The sequence below is a fragment of the Giraffa tippelskirchi genome, chromosome 5 (assembly GCF_054371585.1).
Source record: "Giraffa tippelskirchi isolate mGirTip1 chromosome 5, T2T-mGirTip1v1.2.pri, whole genome shotgun sequence".
Classification (NCBI taxonomy): domain Eukaryota; kingdom Metazoa; phylum Chordata; class Mammalia; order Artiodactyla; family Giraffidae; genus Giraffa; species Giraffa tippelskirchi.
Window position 1 is genome coordinate 50,559,518 of NC_137279.1, and position 19,052 is coordinate 50,578,569.

Here is a 19,052-nt window from a genome sequence, read left to right on the forward strand (position 1 = left end):
GAATGGCTATACCAATTTAGATCTCCATCAGTAGTGCATGAGGGTTCCCATTTCTTCACATCCTCACCAGTGCTTGTTATTTGCTGTCTTTTTGACAGTAGCTACTCTGGCAGGTGTGATATGATATCTCATTGTGGTTTTGATTTGTATTTCCCTCATGATTAGTGGGAGAAGGCAATGGCACCCCACTCCAGTACTCTTGCCTGGAGAATCCCAGGGACGGCGGAGCCTGGTGGGCTGCCGTCTATGGGGTTGCACAGAGTCGGACATGACTGAAGCGACTTAGCAGCAGCAGCAGCAGCATGATTAGTGATGTTGAGCATCTTTTCATGCATCTGTTGGCCATTTGTGTTTCTTTTTTGGAAAAACATCTGTTCAGGTCCTCTTCCCATGTTTTAATTGGGTTGTCTTTTGTGATATCGAGTTTTATGAGGTTTTTTTTTTAATACTTTGGATATTGACCCTCTATCAGATGTATCATTTATCGATATTTTCTCCCATTTAGTAGGCTGTTTTTTTGTTTGGTGGATGGTTTCCCTTGCTTTGCAAAAGCTTGTAAGTTTGATTAGGTCCCATTTGTTTATTTTTTCTTTTTTTCACTTGTCTGAGGAGATATATCCAAAAAATTGCTAAGACCAATGTCAAAAATCATACTGCCTATGCTTTCTTCTGGATGTTTTATGATTTCAGGTCATATATTTAGGTCATTAATCCATTTTGAGTTTAGTTTTGGATAAGGTATGAGAAAATATTCTAGTTTCATTCTTTTCCATGTAGCTGTCAAGTTTTTCCAAGACCAGTTATTGATGAAACTGTCTTCTTACCCGTCTCCTTTGTCATAGCTTAATTGACCATATTGTATGAATTTAAGAAAAGATTTTTCATTGTACCTGTAGTGTATAAGTAATTTTTCATGATTACTCTAGGCCAAAAGAAATACTTCATAGTTTCTTTTATTAATTTTTAGGCCCAAAGCAGCTTAACAAGCATTTTTGTCTTAATGACTTACAGTAGGTTAATTTTTAAAATTACACAAATAAATTGGAAGGAAATATATTTATTTCATTCTTAAATAACTGGAGGGTTGTGTGTACCTGTTATACACTGCATAATTTCTCAAACTTTGAAATGAGATTGGATCATGCCAATCTTATTTCCTGTGCCACATTAATTTTCATTCAGTGCTTGCTTTTTAACAGGGCCACTGCCAAAAACCTAGCTTTGCAAAGATAAGAGATCACTGAAAGGTTGTAGCATGATCTAATATTAACATTGTAAACTGCTTCAAACTATTAGTACCTGGGTATCTTACTGATGTTATATATCCCTTGTTTGTTTAGTCACTAAGTCCTGTCTGACTCTTTTGCAATCCCATGGCCTATAGCCTGCAAGGCTCCTCTGGTTCATGGGATTTCCCAGTAAGAATGCTGGAGTGTGTTGCCATTTACCTCTCCAACAGATCTTCCTGACCCAGGGATCAAACTAGTGTCTCCTTCATTGGCAGGCAGATTTTTTATCACTGAGTCATCAAAGAAACTCTGGTATCTTATGGTGTCCTTATAGTCTCTCAAAAGTTTAAAAAATCTTACAGTTGTGAGTGCCCTATGGTGCCATGGGACATCAAGCCACACTATATGGAAGCTATGCCCTTAGAATCATAGATACAATCAGAGTCTTATTATTAATAGAATCTTCTTTCTCCTAGTTTACTCTTCTGCATATGCTCTTCCACTTTTAGTTTTCACTTTTAAAGAGAGTCAATAGAAAGTAATAATGATATGCTAAACTTTTTGCAGCATGAGGGCTCACAGACATGACATATTCCTTTAGCAATTAAGAATGTATACAGTTATACTTCAGTAATACAAATATGTGAATATATATAAAGTATTCTGACAAAATATAGTAGACAGCGGTGCCAGTCAAATGCAACAGCCTCTTTCTACTCTATTTTCCTTAGAGTTTAAAGGAAATTGTCATACCTAAAATAAGGAAATTTATGCTAATACAGAATTTATTAAAAGTAAACTTTTCTTGAGAATCAAGGATCTTATACAGGTAGGGCAGTTGTTTTCCTATGAACAGAGGAAACTTAAGAAAAAAATTAATTCAGAAGTTTGAAACTATATTTATTATAGGAATCTTATGTTTGATTTCTTCACCAAAATTAATGGCACTATTTTTCTATACTTTCATATTTGTATATGAAATACTACATGTATATGACTATATACTTATTGCCCCTGGGTAGGAAGAAGGGCTTCCCTGTAGCTCAGCTGGTAATCAATCCCTGGGTAGGGAAGATCTGCTGGAGAAGGGATAGGCTACCCACTCAGGTATTCTTGGGCTTCCCTGTTGGCTCAGTTGGTAAAGAGTCCGCCTGCAGTGCAGAAGACCTGGGTTGGGAAGATCCTTTGGAGAAGGGAATAGCTACCCATTCCAGTATTCTGGCCTGGAGAATTCCATGGACTGTACGGTCTATGGGGTCGCAAGAGTTGGACACAACTGAAGAGACTTGCACTCTTTAGGAAGAAGGGAGTTCTGAGTTAGAGAATTGGTTGGAAATGTCCTCTGATGTGTTTCCTAGCTCGGTCTGTCCCAGAACTGACAGCACATGGGGGAAAGAAGAGGCTTGAGGCAGAACTTCTTTCACTACCCATTGAAAACTGCCCTCTGGCTGAATGGTAAAAGGGAAAACGCAGCTAAGAGGAGTGTGGTCAGTTAGGGAAGATAAAACAAAAAGAATTTAAAATGAAGAAGAACAGTGGAAAAGAGGAAGAAGAAAGCACAGAAATATGTACTCAAGTTGGCGGAATTTGCTTAGAATTTCTATAAATCCCAGAGAGATAAAACTCAGGTTGGACAAAATTCGAAGTAGAGAATTAACTTACCTAGAGATAGGTATATGAGAAGTTATTTTATTTAGAGTTGTAATTTCGATATACCTACCTTGTCCACTCAAAATCGTCTGCGTTGAAAATACTTTTGAGTAGTAAATCTCTCACTATGTCTCTGCAGTGAACATACAGAGTAAGCAACGCCCCTAGTACAACTTTTGCTCGAGAGTTGTGAGTATCCAGCACCACCAACTCTGCAACCTCTTCTAGATGATGTATCGTACCAGCATGGACTTTTTCCACCTCTTTTTTTGGATGAGAACTCACAAAACTTTTGATACAATCATTATAAAATATGATCTGGCTCTGAAAAAATAAGATATAAAAGTAATAATTTTGAAGCATAAATTTTATAAATGAAAATAGATATTCTCAAGAGTGGTGTGGTGTGGACTGAAGGCAGGAGGAGAAGGGCACAACAGAGAACAAGATGGTTGGATGGCATCATTGACTCAATGAACATGAGTTTGAGCAAGCTCTGGGAGATGGTGAAGGACAGGGAAGTGTGGCATGCTGCAGTCCATGGGGTCGCAAAGAGTCAGACACGACTGAGCAACTGAACAACAATATGTGGTGTGTATTATGCATGAGTCATCATATGTGTGTAAAAGAGAGAGCTTACACATTTGTATGCATTTGACACTTAGAGACTGAACTTTGATTAATGCTTATGAGAGCCTTATTCTTTAATAAATGGAAACATATTTATCACCAACTTTTATATTTTCTAAATTTTATATTCTTAATCTATCATCACTTAGGCTAAGTAAGAACCTGGGGACAGTAATAACGGTATCATAATTCCAAGATTAAATTACTACTGTTTTCTGAGTGGGACTCAGGAATAGGTAAGTTTGTAATTTTTAGGAACTTCATATAACTTCTATTATTTGATCCATCTTTTGTCACTCTTTCCATACATACCAGAGCAGTTTTAAAAAGGCTACCGGATTTAAGTCAAATTGACCTGGCACTTAACGAAGGTTGATATGTCAGGAGGTTCATAGGTTTCTGGCCTGTAATTAAGTGAATTGTGATTTCAGTCACTAAGATATTATACCTATTGAAGGAATAGCATGCTGTAGGTAAAGGGACACAATGGATTCATTTGGGATATATTGAATTTGAAGTGCTTAAGAAATACATGGGCTTCCCAGGTGGCACTAGTGGTAAAGAACCTGCCTACCAATGCAGGAGTCATAAAGATGTGGGTTTTGTTTTTTAATTTATTTATTTTAGTTGGAGGCTAATTATTTTACAATATTGTAGTGGCTTTTGCCACACATTGACATGAATCAGCCATGGGTTTACATGTGTTCCCCATCCTGACCCCCCTCCCACCTCCCTCCCCATCCCATCCCTCTGGGTCATCCCACTGCACCAGCCCTGAGCACTTGTCTCATGCTTGAACCTGGACTGGTGTTCTGTTTCACATATGATAACATACATGTTTCAGTGCTATTCTCTCAGATCGTCCCACCCTGACCTTCTCCCACAGAGTCCATAAGACTGTTCTATGCATCTGTGCCTCTTTTTCTGTCTTGCATATAGGGTTATCATCACTATCTTTCAAATTCCATATATATGCATTAGTATACTGTATTGGTGTTTTTCTTTCTGGCTTACTTCACTCTGTATAATGGGCTCCAGTTTCATCCATCTCAATAGAACTGATTCAAATATATTCTTTTTAATGGCTGAGTAATATTTCATTGTGTACATGTACCACAGCTCCCTTATCCATTCGTCTACTGATGGACATCTAGGTTGCTTCCATGTCCTGGCTATTGTAAACAGTGCTGCGATGAACATTGGGGTACACGTGTCTCTTTCAATTCTGGTTTCCTCGGTGTGTATGCCCAGCAGTGGGATTGCTGGGTCATATGGCAGTTCTATTCCCAGTTTTTTATGGAACCTCCACACTGTTCTCCATAGTGACTGTACTAGTTTGCATTCTCACCAACAGTGTAAGAGGGTTCCCTTTTCTCCACACCCTCTCCAGCATTTATTGCTTGTAGACTTTTGGATACTAGCCATTCTGACTGGTGTGAAATGGTAGCTCATTGTGGTTTTGATTTGCATTTCTCTAATAATGAGTGATGTTGAGCAGCTTTTCATGTGTTTGTTAGTCATCTGTATGTCTTCTTTGGAGAAATGTCTGTTTAGTTCTTTGGCCCATTTTTTGATTGGGTCGTTTATTTCTCTGGAATTGAGCTGCAGGAGTTGCTTGTATATTTTTGAGATTGTTTGTCCGTTGCTTCATTTGCTATTATTTTCTCCCATTCTGAAGGCTGTCTTTTCACCTTGCTTATAGTTTCCTTTGTTGTGAAAAAGCTTTTAAGTTTAATTAGGTCCCATTTGTTTATTTTTGCTTTTATTTCCAATATTCTGGGAGGTGAATTATAGAGGATCCTGCTGTGAAAAAATATGGAATGCTTCACGAATTTGCATGTCATCCTTGCACAGGGGCCATGATAATCTTCTCTGTATAGTTCCAATTTTAGTATATGTGCTGCCGAAGCGAGCACAAGATGTAGGTTTTAACCCTGGGTCGGGAAGATCCCGTGGAGGAAGGCATGGCAACTCACTCCAGTATTCCTGCCTGGAGAATCCCCATGGACAGAAGAGCTTGGCGGGCTACAGTCCATGGGGTTGCAAAGAGTCAGACACAACTGAAGCAACTTAGCACTCTCAAGAAATACACAAGAGGAGCTATGAAGAAATAAATATGAGAATAATTAGCATAGAGGTTAATACATAGAATGGTGAGATTTTTTTCTTTCCAGGGCAAGATAAGTGTACCCAGATGGGAAACTTGATGTATCAGTTAGTGTTTTGGCAGCATGCAACAGAAACTAACTCTGACTTCCTGAAAGCATGTTGTAGACCTCTAATAGCAGATCAGCTGGAGGTGAGAGCTGAGGCTTAGGAAGTGGGCAGACACAATAATCTGAGCCAGGCATCAGGAACCATAGTCAAGGTCATTCCACAGAAGAGTCTGGTCAAAAGTTACTGTACTGTCACACCTGAGATGTTTATTCAAGATTCACAGCCTCAGGAGAGAGCAACCAGTGGGCTGAGACCCTCTCCGAGGCTGCCTCAGTGTAGGTTGAGGGAAGGTTTGGATATAAGACTGACTGTGAACTAGATTTTATCTATTTATTTAGCTAAACATAGAGGACTTCTCAACCACTATAGCTTGATTAAATCTATATTGAAATTCTCTTAGTGGATACTGCATGTAAACATTTTATTATACCAACAGGTGTCCACTCAGAGATAGTTCCCAGTTATGTTACATATGTAGAAGTGTTTACAAGAGGAAGGGAAGTTGTAAATTGCATACCAGGATGGGAAATTTGCAGTAAGTAAGGCAGACATGGGAAAACAAAAATATGTTCAGTGAGTGAAGTTGAAATATATCATAAAATATTTTTGGAAACAGATTACTGACTGCTTCTAATTATTAAGCATGTTTGGAAGACCAGGGGTTTGGGAAAGATCCTTTCTTAGTAGAGCAGATTTGATTATTTGAATGCCTGGTAAACTGCAGAAATGTGCAGATTGATCAATTATAATTTTGTGGTCTTCATAAACAACAGCTTAAATAAGTCCTTGGCTTAAGATCTGACCGCACTTTATTAATATTCAGGCAAGTGAATGACAAAGGAGACCTAGGAGATTTGATATCAAAATTTGTGTCCATAATCCCAGGTTATCTTAATAAAGACTTGAAAATTAGGGTGGGTCAAGGCAAAGTGAAAAAATGTAACGTTATTTTAAAATTTAACAGAGAACTACGAGGTCAAGTGTGCTTTAAAAATACTTGATAATAGTAACTCATGGAAATATGGATTTTACCTTCATTACTCCAGAAAAATTACTGTCTCTGAGGTTCATGTTGGCCCTAATAACTTACAGATATAATGGAGTTTTCAGACCTTTCTAGAGCATTTAAAAATGATGACCACTCACTTTTTCTAGAGAAAAATCAAACAAAAATGTCCTTCTCTCCTCCCTCAGCTTCCATAACAAATCTCATAATTTTTCTTTTTTTTCTTTTTTCCTTTTCTTTATTTTTCTACCCATGTGCTAATCCCCAGAACCTGTGAATATGTCACCCTCTGATGGAAACAGTTGATTAAGACCTTGTGACAGGGAGAGTCTAGATTTCCCAAGTGGGGCCAGTGTAATCACATGTATCCTTAAAATTGGAGAACTTTCTCTGTTTCTAAACAGAGGGAGATATAACTACTGAAGAATGGTCAAAGAGAGATGATATTGGTAGCTTTGAAGATAAAGGAAGGGGCTACGAATCAAATAATTCCAGAAGCTGGAAAAAAGACAAAGAAATGGATAAAGGAATACAGCCCTGCTGATACCCTGATTTTTGCCCAGTGATCCACTGGAGAAGGGAATGGAAAAATCACTTCAATAGTCTTGCCTCGAGAACCCAATAAACAGTATGAAAAAAAGAGATATGACAATCCATAGAAGATGTGCGCCCCCCTCCCCAGGTTGGAAAGTGTCCAATATGCTACTGGGGAAGAGCAGAGAAATAGCTTCAGAAAGAATGAAGAGGCTGGGCCAAAGCAGAAATGACACTCAGTCATGCATTTGTCTGGTGGTGAAAGTAAAGTCCGATGCTGTAAGGAACAATATTGCATAGGGATAACCTGTAATGTTAGGTTCATCAGTCAAGGTAGATTGGACATGGTCAAGCAGAGATGGCAAGAGTAAACATCAACATTTTAGGAATCAGAGAACTAAAATGGACCAGAATGGGAGAATTTAATTCAGATGACCATTATATCTACTACTGTGGACAAAAATCACTTAGAAGAAAGGGAGTATCCCTCATAGCCAACAAGAGAGCCTGAAATGCAGTACTTGGGTGCAAACTCAAAAATGACAGATAACCCTGAATCATTTCCTAGACAAACCACTCAACATCAGTAATCCAAGTCTATGCCCCAACCACTAATACCAAAGAAGCCAAACGATTCTATGAATTAATACAAAAAAAAAAAAAAAGATGTCCTTTTCATCATTGGGGATGGGAATGCAAAAGTAGGAAGTCAAGAGATACCTGGAGTAACAGGCAAGTTTGGCCTTAGAGTACAAAATGAAGCAGGGCAAAGGCTAACAGAGTTTTGCCAAGAGAACACACTGGTCATAGCAAACACCCTCTTCCAATAACACAGGAGATGACTCTACACATGGACATCACCAGATGGTCAATACTGAAATTAGATTGATTATATTCTTTGCAGCCAAAGGCAGAGAAGCTCTATACAGTCAGCAAAAACAAGACTGGGAGCTGACTGTGGCTCAGATCATGAGCTCCTTATTGCAAAATTCAGGCTTAAATTAAAGAAAGTAATGAAAACAACTAGACTATTCAGGTATGATCTAAATCAAATCTCCTATGATTATACAGTGGAAATGACAAATAGATTCAAGGGATTAGATCTGATAGACAAAGTACCTGAAGAACTATGGACAGAGATTCATAACACTGTACAGGAGGTGGTGACCAAACTATCCCCAATAAAAAGAAATGCAAGAAGACAAAGTGGTTGTCTGAGGAGACCGGACAAATAGCTGAGAAAAGAAGAGAAGTAAAAGGCAAAGGAGAAAGGGAAAAATATTCCCAACTGAATGCAGAGTTCCAGAGTATAGCAAGGAGAGATAAGAAAGCCTTATGTGAATAATGCAAATAAATAGAGGAAAACAACAGAATGGGAAAGACTAGAGATCACTTCAAGAAAATTGGAGATACCAAGGGAACATTTCATGCAAGGATGGGTGCAATAAAGGACAGAAATGGCAAGGACCTAATAGAAGCAGAAGAGGTTAAGAAGAGGTGGCAAGAATACACAGATGAACTATACAAAAAAATAATATAATGGTGTGGTCACTCACCTATAGCCAGACATTCTGGAGTGTGAGGTCAACCACTTGACTTAGGAGCATGCCTACAAACAAAGCTAGTGGAGGTAATGGAATTCCAGCTGAGCTATTTCAAATCCTGAAAGATGATGCTGTTAAAGTGCTGCACTCAATAAGTCAGCAAATTTGGAAAACTCAGCAGTGGCCACAGAACTGGAAAAGGTCAGTTTCCATTTCTCTTCCTAACAAGGGCAATGCCAAATGATGTTTAAACTTCCATTCAACTATGCTCATTTCATATGCTAGCAAGATAATGCTTAAAATCCTTCAAGCTAGGCTTCAGCAGTACTTGAACTGAGAACTTCCAGTTGTACATTCTAGGTTTAGAAAAGGCAGAAGAACCAAAGATCAAATTGCCAACATCTGTTGGATTGTAGAAAAAGCAAGGTAATTCCTAAAAAAATATACTTCTGCTTCATTGACTATACTAAAGTCTGACTGTGTGGATCACAATAAACTGTGGAAAGTTCTTAAGGAGATGGGAATGCCAGACTACCTTACCTGTCTCCTGAGAAACCTGTATGCAGGTTAAGAAGCAACAGTTAGAACTGGACATGGAACAATAGACTGGTTCCAAATTGGAAAAGGAGTACATTAAGGCTGTATATTGTCACCTTGCTTATTTAACCTATATGCAGAGTACATCATGCAAAATGCCAAGCTGGATGAATCACAAGCTGGAATCAAGCTTGACAGGAGAAATATGAAGAACCTCAAATATACAGATGATACCATTCTAATGGCAGAAACTTAAGAGGAACTAAAGAGCCTCTTGATGAGGTGAAAGAGAAGAGTGAAAAAACTGGCTTAAAACTCAATATTCAAAAAATGAAGATCGTGGCATACAGTCTCCTCACTTCATGGCAAATTGAAGGGAAAAAAGTGGAAAGAATGACAGATTTTATTTTCTTGGGCTCCAAAATGACTGCAGAAAGTGACAGCAGCCATAAAATTAAAAGATGCTTGCCCTTGGAAGAAAAGCTATGACCAAACTAGACAATGTATTAAAAAGCAGAGACATCACTCTGCTGACAAAGGTATGTATAGTCAAAGCTACGGTTTTTCCAGTAGTCATGTATGGATGTGAGAGTTGGACCATAAAGAAGGCTAAGCACTGAAGACTTGATGCTTTCAAACTGTGATGCTAGAGAATACTCTTCATAGTCTCTTGGACTTCAAGGAGATCAAACCAGTCAATCCTAAAGGAAATCAATACTGAATATTTACTGGAAGTACTGATGCTGAAGTTGAAGCTCTAATATTTTGGCCATCTGATGCAAAGAGCCAACTCATTGGAGAAGACTCTAATGCTGTGAAAGATTGAGGGCAGGAGGAGAAGGGGGCAACAGAGGATGAGATGGTTGGATAGCATCACTGGCTCAATGGACAAGTTTGAGCAAACTTGGGGAGATAATGGAGGACTGAGGAGTCTGGTGGACTCCAGTCCATGGGGTCACAAAGATGCAGACATGACTGAACAACAAACAACAAAATAACTCATGACTTATATTCCTTCAACATTTTATCCTAAACATTTTTAAAAGCATGGACAAGTTGAAGAAATTATAAAATGAATACCCATATACCTATCACCTATGTTCCTTAATAAACATTTTGCTAATATTTACTTTGTCAGATATCTGTCCATCGAGTCAACCATCTCTCCATTTTATTTTTTGATGCAGTTCAGAGTTACATATATTAGTAACCTTCATAATGGTTTATTTCTAAATCTCTGTAGTTAGAAATTAAATACTGGTACATCAAAGAAGTATTTACTTACCACAGTGAGTACCACTTGTCCTGGATGAGACAGCACCCATAAGGAAAACTGTTGGTAGTACCAGTCATCAACTCCTTGACTTACAAATCTATAAGTAAAAAAAAAGTATAATATTTATATCTAATCACTGATTGTGGCCATTTAGTGATTAAGCATGATAAGATAACAGAGGAATTTTCCTTTAGGCTCTCTGACTTTTCTGTTCTAATTAGGTATATAAATAACAAAGCAGAGGTAATAGAGCTTTAATTCATGCATAATGCATATTCCTTAAATTCCTCTTTAATATCATCTGCACATTTCCAATAAAACCATTGAGTTTCTGGGATGGTGTGCATGCGTGTTAAATTGCTTCAGTCTGACTCTTCGTGACTCTATGGACCATAGCCCATCAGGCTCTTCTATCCATAGGATTCTCCAGGCAAGAATACTGGACTGGGTTGCAACACCCTCCTCCAGAGGATGTTCCCGACCCAGGGATCTAACCTGCATCTTGTGTCTACCTGCATTTGCAGGCAGGTTCTTTACCACTAGTGCCACCTGGGACTATATTAAACTAGGAGATGACACTTATTAGCTTTGAATTTCTAATACTATCAATGGTAAAAACAGCATTTGAAATAATTTCAACAAAAATGAATACTGGGCTGAAATGATCAGGTGATTTTTAACAGTAAAGTCCTACATTTAACTTTAAAAATAATTATAATTTAGCTTTTAAAAGTAATGAAGAGGAGAGGGTGGTCCTAAGATGGTGGAGGAATAGGACTGAGAGACCACTTTCTTCCCCACAAATTCATCAAAAGATCATTTGAATGCTGAGCAACTTCCACAAAACAACTCTATGAATGCTGGCAAAGGACACCAGACACTCAGAAGGCAGCCCATTCTCTTCAAAAGGAGGTAGGACAAAATATAAAAGATAAAAAGAGAGACAAAAGAGTTAAGGATGGAGACCTGTCCTGGGGAGGGAGTCATGAAGGAGAAGTTTCCAAACAGCAGGACACCCTCTCACCGGTGGGTCTGTAGGGAGTTTTGGAACCTCAGAGGGCAACATAATTGGGAGAGAGAAAAAACCAAAATCCCACAGAATAGGTGCCTAACCACAATTGCCAACGCAGAAGTAGCCCAGATGCTCGTGTCCGCCACCAGCTAGCGGGGGCTAGACAGGAAGGCACGGGTTGCATGCCTAGGGTAAGGATTGGACCTGAATGCCCTGAGGATGATCTGAGGGAGCTAACGTGAAATAGCAACCCAAACTGTGGGATAGCCAGAGAGAGAAAAAAAGAGAGAGAGAGAACTTTCCTGTGTAAAGCTCTAACATAAGGCGCAGCCTGGTCCGCTCACAGAATAAAGGATTGAGAGAATACCAAAGGAGAGCTAGATGGCTGCGGACTGGCCCCTTCCTCCACGAGAGGCAGAGAGGCAAGCGAGTGACAGCCAGAACGAGAAGGCAAGGGGCAATCTCAGCCCCAGAGACGGCATCCTCCACCAAACTGAGCAGGCTTCCAGCTGCTAACCAAGTCTTCTGGGATCCTGGACAGTTGACATCTGCCAGGAAGGTTGCAGCATGAGATCAGCTCCCCAGAGGAGACACACGGCACACCTGAGATGGCACTCTCATGGCACACTAGAGAAACCGAGCGGGCAGGACCGGGGAGGTGATTAATATGCATGGTTCACCTGGGACAGTGCACTCGCCAAGCACCTGGTCGCCTGAGCTGCTTGGACCTGGGAAGGGCACAAAATGCACGCCCAACCAAGTCTGTGCATTTGTGGAGTACCCGAGAACCTGAAGCTGAGCAGCTTAGACCTGGGAAGTGCATGAAACGCAGGGCCCACTCTGGACAGTACCCCAGTAGAGCAACCTGAAGCCTGAGAAGTGTAGACTGGGAAAGCATACGCTGCTGTGAGCTGGGGCAAACCCAATGTGGTCCATACACTGAGAGCACTCCCCACACATGCCAGTGATATTTGTTTGCAGTGTTCCTCCCTCCCCACAACACAACTGAATAAGTGAGCCTAAATAATTGACACCTTTGCCGCCTTGTGTCAGGGCAGAAATTAGACACTGAAGAGACTTGCAAACAGAGGAAGCCAAAATAAACAAAGAAGGGGGAACCACTCTGGAAGTGACAGGTGCAACAGATTAAAACCCTGTAGTTAACATTGACTAAGCATTGGAAGGGGTCTTCTCTATAGACCTTGAGAAGAAGTATAAGCTGGAACAAGGAACTATCTGAAACTGAACTGACCCCACATTGCCCTCAACAGCTCCAGAGAAATTCCTAGATATATTTTTACTATTATCATTTTTTAATTTTTTTATTTTTAAGTTCTTTATCACCCCTTTAATTTTCATTTTTATAACCTATTACCTTGCAAAAAAGATCCTATTTTAAAGTAAATTTCATATATATATATATTTTATAATTTTTGTGATTTTATTTTGTATTTTTAATATTGTATTATTGAGAGTCTAATATCTACTCTAGATTTTTAATCTTTGCTTTTTGGTATTTGTTGTCAATTTTGTACCTTTAAGAATCTAATCTTCAGTACCCATTTTTACTTAGGGGTGTGATTACTGGCTTGATTGCTCTCTCCCCTTTTGACTCTCCCTTTTCTCCCCCAGGTCACCTCTTATTTCCTCCTTCACCCTTCTCTTCTCTACTTAAATCTGTGAATCTCTCTGGGCATTCTGGGCTGTGGAGAACACTTAGGGAGCTGATTACTGGCTAGATTCTTCTCTCCTCTTTTGACTCCCCCTCTTCTCCTTCTGGTCACCTCTGTCTCCATCCGCCCTCTTCTCTGTGTAACTCTGTGAACCTCTCTGGGTGTTCCAGACTGTGGAGAGCACATAGGGAATTGATTACTAGCTAGACTGCTCTCTCCCCTTTTGACTCCCCCTCTTCTCCTCCTGGTCACCCCTATCTCCCTTCTCCCTCTTCTCTTCTTCATGTAACTCTGTGAACCTCTCTGGGTGTCCCTCACTGTGGAGAATCTTTTCACCATTAACCTAAATATTTTATCATCTGTGCTGTACGGATGGAGAAGTCTTGAAGCTACTGTAAGAATAAGACAGAAAGCCAGAGGCAGAAGGCTTAAATTCAAAACCCAAGAACACAGAACACTCCTGATTCCAGGGAACATTAATTGACAAGAGCTCATCCAAAAGCCTCCATACCTACACTGAAACCAAGCTCCACCCAAGAACCAACAAGTTCCAGAGCAAGACATACCACACCAATTCTGCAGCAAGGCAGGAACAGAGCTCTGAGCATTAAAATGCAGGAAACCCATAGACATCCCCAAACTCACTACTGGACACTTCATTGCATTCCAGAGAGAAGAGATTCAGCTCCACCCACCAGAAGACAGAAGCAAGCTTCCTTAACCAGGAAACCTTCACAAGTCACTAGTCCAACCCCACCCACAGGGAGCAACCTCCACAATAAAGAGGAACCACAAACTTGCAGCCTACAGAAAGGCCACCCCAAACACAGCAATCTAAACAAACTGAAAAGGCAGAGAAATTCAGCAGGTAAATGATAAATGCCCACCAAACCAAACAAAAGAGGAGGAGATAGGGAGTTTACCTGAAAAAGAATTCAGAATAATGATAGTAAAGATACAAAATTTTGAAAACAAAATGGAGTTACAGATAAATAGACTAGAGGCAAGGATTTAGTAGATGCAAGAAATGTTTAACAAGGACCTAGAAGAATAAAGAAGAGCCAATCAATAATGAACAAAGCAATAACTGAGATCAAAAACACTCTGGAGGGAAACAACAGTAGATTAAATGAGGCAGAAGAGAGAATAAGTGAGGTGGAAGATAGATGGTAGAAATAAATGAAACAGAGAGGAAAAAAGAATTAAAAGAAATGAGGACAACCTCAGGGACCTCTGGGACAATGTTAAACACCCCAACATTCGAATCATAGGAGTCCCAGAAGCAGAAGACAAAAAGAATGGCCATGAGAAAATACTTGAGGAGATAATAGTTGAAAACTTCCCTAAAATGGGGACGGAAATAGCCACTCAAGTCCAAGAAACCCAGAGAGTCCCAAACAGGATAAACTCAAGGCGAAACACCCCAAGACACATATAAATCAAATTAACAAAGATCAAACACAAAGAACAAATATTAAAAGCAGGATAGAAAAAGCAACAAAAACACACAAGGGGATTCCCATAAGGATAACAGCTGATCTTTCAACAGAAACTCTTCAGGACAGAAGGGAATGGCAGGACATAATTAAAGTGATGAAAGAGAAAAACCTACAACTCAGATTACTATACCCAGCAAGATTCTCATTCAAATATGAGGGAGAAATCAAAAGCTTTACAGACAAGCAAAAGCTGAGAGAATTCAACACCACCAAACCAGTTCTTCAACAAATGCTAAAGGATATTCTCTAGATGGGAAACACAGAAAAGGTTTATAAACTCAAACCCAAAACAACAAAGTAAATGGTAACGGGATCATACTTATCAATAATTACCTTAAATGTAAATGGGTTGAATACCCCAACCAAAAGACAAAGACTGGCTGATATGTGGTCTACAAGAGACCCACCTCAAAACAAGGGACACATACAGACTGAAAGTGAAGGGCTGGAAAAAGATATTTCATGCAAATGGAGACCAAAAAAAAAGCAGGAGTAGCAATACTCATATCAGATAAAATAGACTTTGAAATAAAGGCCATGAAAAGAGACAAAGAAGTACACTACATAATGATCACAGATCAAACCAAGAAGAAGATATAACAATTATAAATATATATGCACCCAACAGAGGAGCACCACAGTATGTACGGCAAAGGCTAACAAGTATGAAAGGGGAAATTAACAGTAACACAATAATAGTGGAAGACTTTAATACTCTACTCACACCTAGGGATAGATCAACCAAACAGATAATTAGCAAGGAAACAGAAACTTTAAATGATACAATGGACCAGTGAGACCTAATTGGTATCTATAGGACATTTCACTCCAAAACAATGAATTTCACCTTTTTCTCAAGTGCACACAGAACATTCTCCAGGAGAGATCACATCCTGGGCCATAAATTTAGCCTTGGTAAATTAAAAAAACTGAAATCATTTCAAGTATCTTTTCTGATCACAGTGTGGTAAGATTAGATGTCAACTACAGGAAAAAAAACTATTAAAAATACAAACATATGGAGGCTAAACAACACTCTTCTGAATAACCAACAAATCACAGAGATATCAAAAAAGAAATCAAAATACACATAGAAGCAAATGAAAATGAAAACACGACAACCCAAAACCTATGGGACACTGTAAAAGCGGTGCTAAGGAGAAGGTTTATAGAATACAAGCTTACCTCAAGAAACAAGAGAAAAGTCAAATAAATAACCTAACTTTACACCTAATGCAAATAGCAAAAGAAGAAATGAAGGAAAGGAGGGTTAGTAGAAGGAAAGGAATCTTAAAAATTAGGGCAGAAATAAAGGAAGAAGAAACAAAGGAGACTACAGAAAAAATCAACAAAGCTAAAAGCTGGTTCTTTGAGAAGATAAATAAAATAGAAAAACCATTCGCCAGAGTGATCAAGAAAAAAAGGGAGAAGAATCAAATCAACAAAATTAAAAAAGAAAATGGAGAAATCACAACAGACAACATAGAAATACAAAGGATCATAAGAGACTACTATCAGCAACTATATGCAAATAAAATGGACAACTTGGAAGAAATGGATAAATTCTTAGAAAAGTATAACTTTCCAAAACTGAACCAGGAAGAAATAGATAATCTTAACAGACCCATCACAAGCACAGAAATCAAAACTGTAATAAAAAATCTTCGAGCAAACAAAAGCCTAGGACCAGATGTCTTCACAGCTGAATTCTACCAAAAATTTAGAGAAGAGCTAACACCTATCACACTCAAACTCTTCCAGAAAATTGCAGAGGAAGGTAAACCGCCAAACTCATTCTATGAGGCCACCATCATCCTGATACGAAAACCAGACAAAGATGGCACAAAAAAAGAAAACTACAGGCCAATACCACTGATGAACATAGATGCAAAAATCCTCAATAAAATTCTAGAAAACAGAATCCAACAACATATTAAAAAGATCATACATCATGACCAAGTGGGCTTTATCCCAGGGATGCAAGGATTCTTCAATATTTGCAAATCAATTAATGTGATACACTACATTAACAAATTGAAAGATAAAAAACATATGATTATCTCAATAGATGCAGAGAAAGCCTTCGACAAAATTAAACCCCATTTATGATAAAAACCCTCCAGAAAGCAGGCATAGAAGGAACATATCTCAACATAATAAAAGGCATACATGATAAACCTATAGCAAACATTATCCTTGATGGTGAAAATTGAAAGCATTTCCGCTAAAGTCAGGAACAAGGCAAGGGTGCCCACTCTCACCACTACTATTCAACATAGTTTTGGAAGTTTTAGCCACAGCTATCAGAGATGAAAAAGAATAAAAGGAATACAGATTGGAAAAGAAGAAGTAAAACTCTCACTGTTGCAGATGACATGATCTTCTACATAGAAAACCCTAAAGACACCACCAGAAAATTACCAGAGCTAATCGATGAAAGTTGCAGGATATAAAATTAATACACAGAAATCTTTTGCATTCCTATAGACTAACAATGAGAAAATAGAAACTAAGGAAACAATTCCATTCACCATTGCAACGAAAGAATAAAATACTTACAAATAAATCTACCTAAAGAAACAAAAGACCTATATAGAGAAAACTATAAAACACTGATGAAAGAAATCAAAGATGACACAAATAGATGGAGAAATATACCATGTTTGTGGATTGGAAGAATCAATATAGTGAAAATGAGTATACTACCTAAAGCAATCTATAGATTCAATGCAATACCTATCAAGCTACCAACGGTATTTTTCACAGAACTAGAACAAATAATTACACAATTTGTATGGAAATACAAAAAACCTCAAATAGCCAAAGCAATCTTGAGAAAGAAGAATGGAACTGGAGGAATCAACCTACCTGACTTCAGGCTATACTACAAAGCTACAGTCATCAAGACAGTATGGTACAGGCACAAAGACAGAAATATAGATCAATGGAACAAAACAGAAAGCCCAGAGATAAATCCACGCACCTATGGACACCTTATCTTTGACATAGGAGGCAAGAATATACAACGGAGAAAAGACAATCTCTTTAACAAGTGGTGCTGGGAAAACTGGTGGACCACTTGCAAAAGAATGAAAGTGGAACACTTTCTAACAGCATACTCAAAAATAAAATCAAAATGGATTAAAGATCTAAATGTAAGACCAGAAACTATAAAACTCCTAGAGGAAAACATGGGCAAAACACTCTCTGACATAAATCACAGCAGGATCCTCTATGACCCACCTCCCAGAGTACTGGAAATAAAAGCAAAAACAAACAAACGGGACCTAATTAAACTTAAAAGCTTTTTCACAATGAAGGAAACTATAAGCAAGGTGAAAAGACAGCCTTCAGAATGGGAGAAAATAATAGCAAATGAAACAACTGACAAAGAATTAATCTCAAAAATATACCAAGCAGCTCATGCAGCTCAATATCAGAAAAATAAATGACCCAATCAAAAATGGGCCAAAGAACTAAACAGACATTTCTCCAAAGAAGACATACAGATGGCTAACAAACACATGAAATGATGCTCAACATCACTCATTATTAGAGAAATGCAAATCAAAACCACAATGAGGTACCATCTCATGCCAGTCAGAATGGCTGCTACCAGAACGTCTACAAACAATAAATGTCGGAAAGAGTGCGGATTAAAGGGAACCCTCTCATGCTGTTGGTGGGAATGCAAACTAGTACAGCCACTATGGAGAACAGTGTGGAGATTCCTTAAAAAACTGGAACTAGAACTGCCATACGACCCAGCAATCCCACTGCTGTGCATACACACTGAAGAAACCAGAATTGAAAGAGACACTTGGATTCCAATGTTTATCACAGCACTGTTAACAATAGCCAGGACATGGAAGCAACCTAGATGTCCATCGGCAGGAAAAATGGATAAAAAGGCTGTGGTACATATACACAATGAAATATTACTCAGCTATTATAAAGAATGTATTTGAATCCGTTCTAATGAGGTAGATGAAACTGGAGCATATTATACAAAGTGAAGTAAGTCAGAAAGAAAAACACTAATACAATATATTAACACATATATATGGAATTTAGAAAGCTGGTAATGATGATCCTATACACGAGACAGCAAAAGAGACACAGATGTGAAGAACAGACTTTTGGACTCTGTGGGAGAAGGCGAGAGTGGGATGATTTGAGAGAATGGCATTGAAACATGTATATTACCATATGTGAAGTAGATCACCAGTCCAGGTTCGATGCATG

General features: G+C 38.7%; 1 protein-coding gene and 1 non-coding gene across 2 annotated transcripts in view; both read right to left on the reverse strand.

Moving 5' to 3' along the window:
• The window catches only part of DNAH14 (dynein axonemal heavy chain 14), a 377,211-nt gene that overhangs the window by 206,427 nt on the left and 151,732 nt on the right, over positions 1-19,052 (reverse strand). Inside the window, exons 27-28 of the mRNA XM_081491559.1 lie at positions 10,633-10,720; positions 2,950-3,203 (exon numbers count right to left, since the gene is read on the reverse strand). Coding sequence (XP_081347685.1) covers positions 2,950-3,203; positions 10,633-10,720 — 342 coding nt within the window. The remainder of the gene's footprint in view (positions 1-2,949; positions 3,204-10,632; positions 10,721-19,052) is intronic.
• On the reverse strand, positions 5,319-5,425 carry LOC145508031 (U6 spliceosomal RNA). Its single transcript, XR_014055300.1, has one exon. It is a non-coding gene; the product is annotated as a U6 spliceosomal RNA (small nuclear RNA).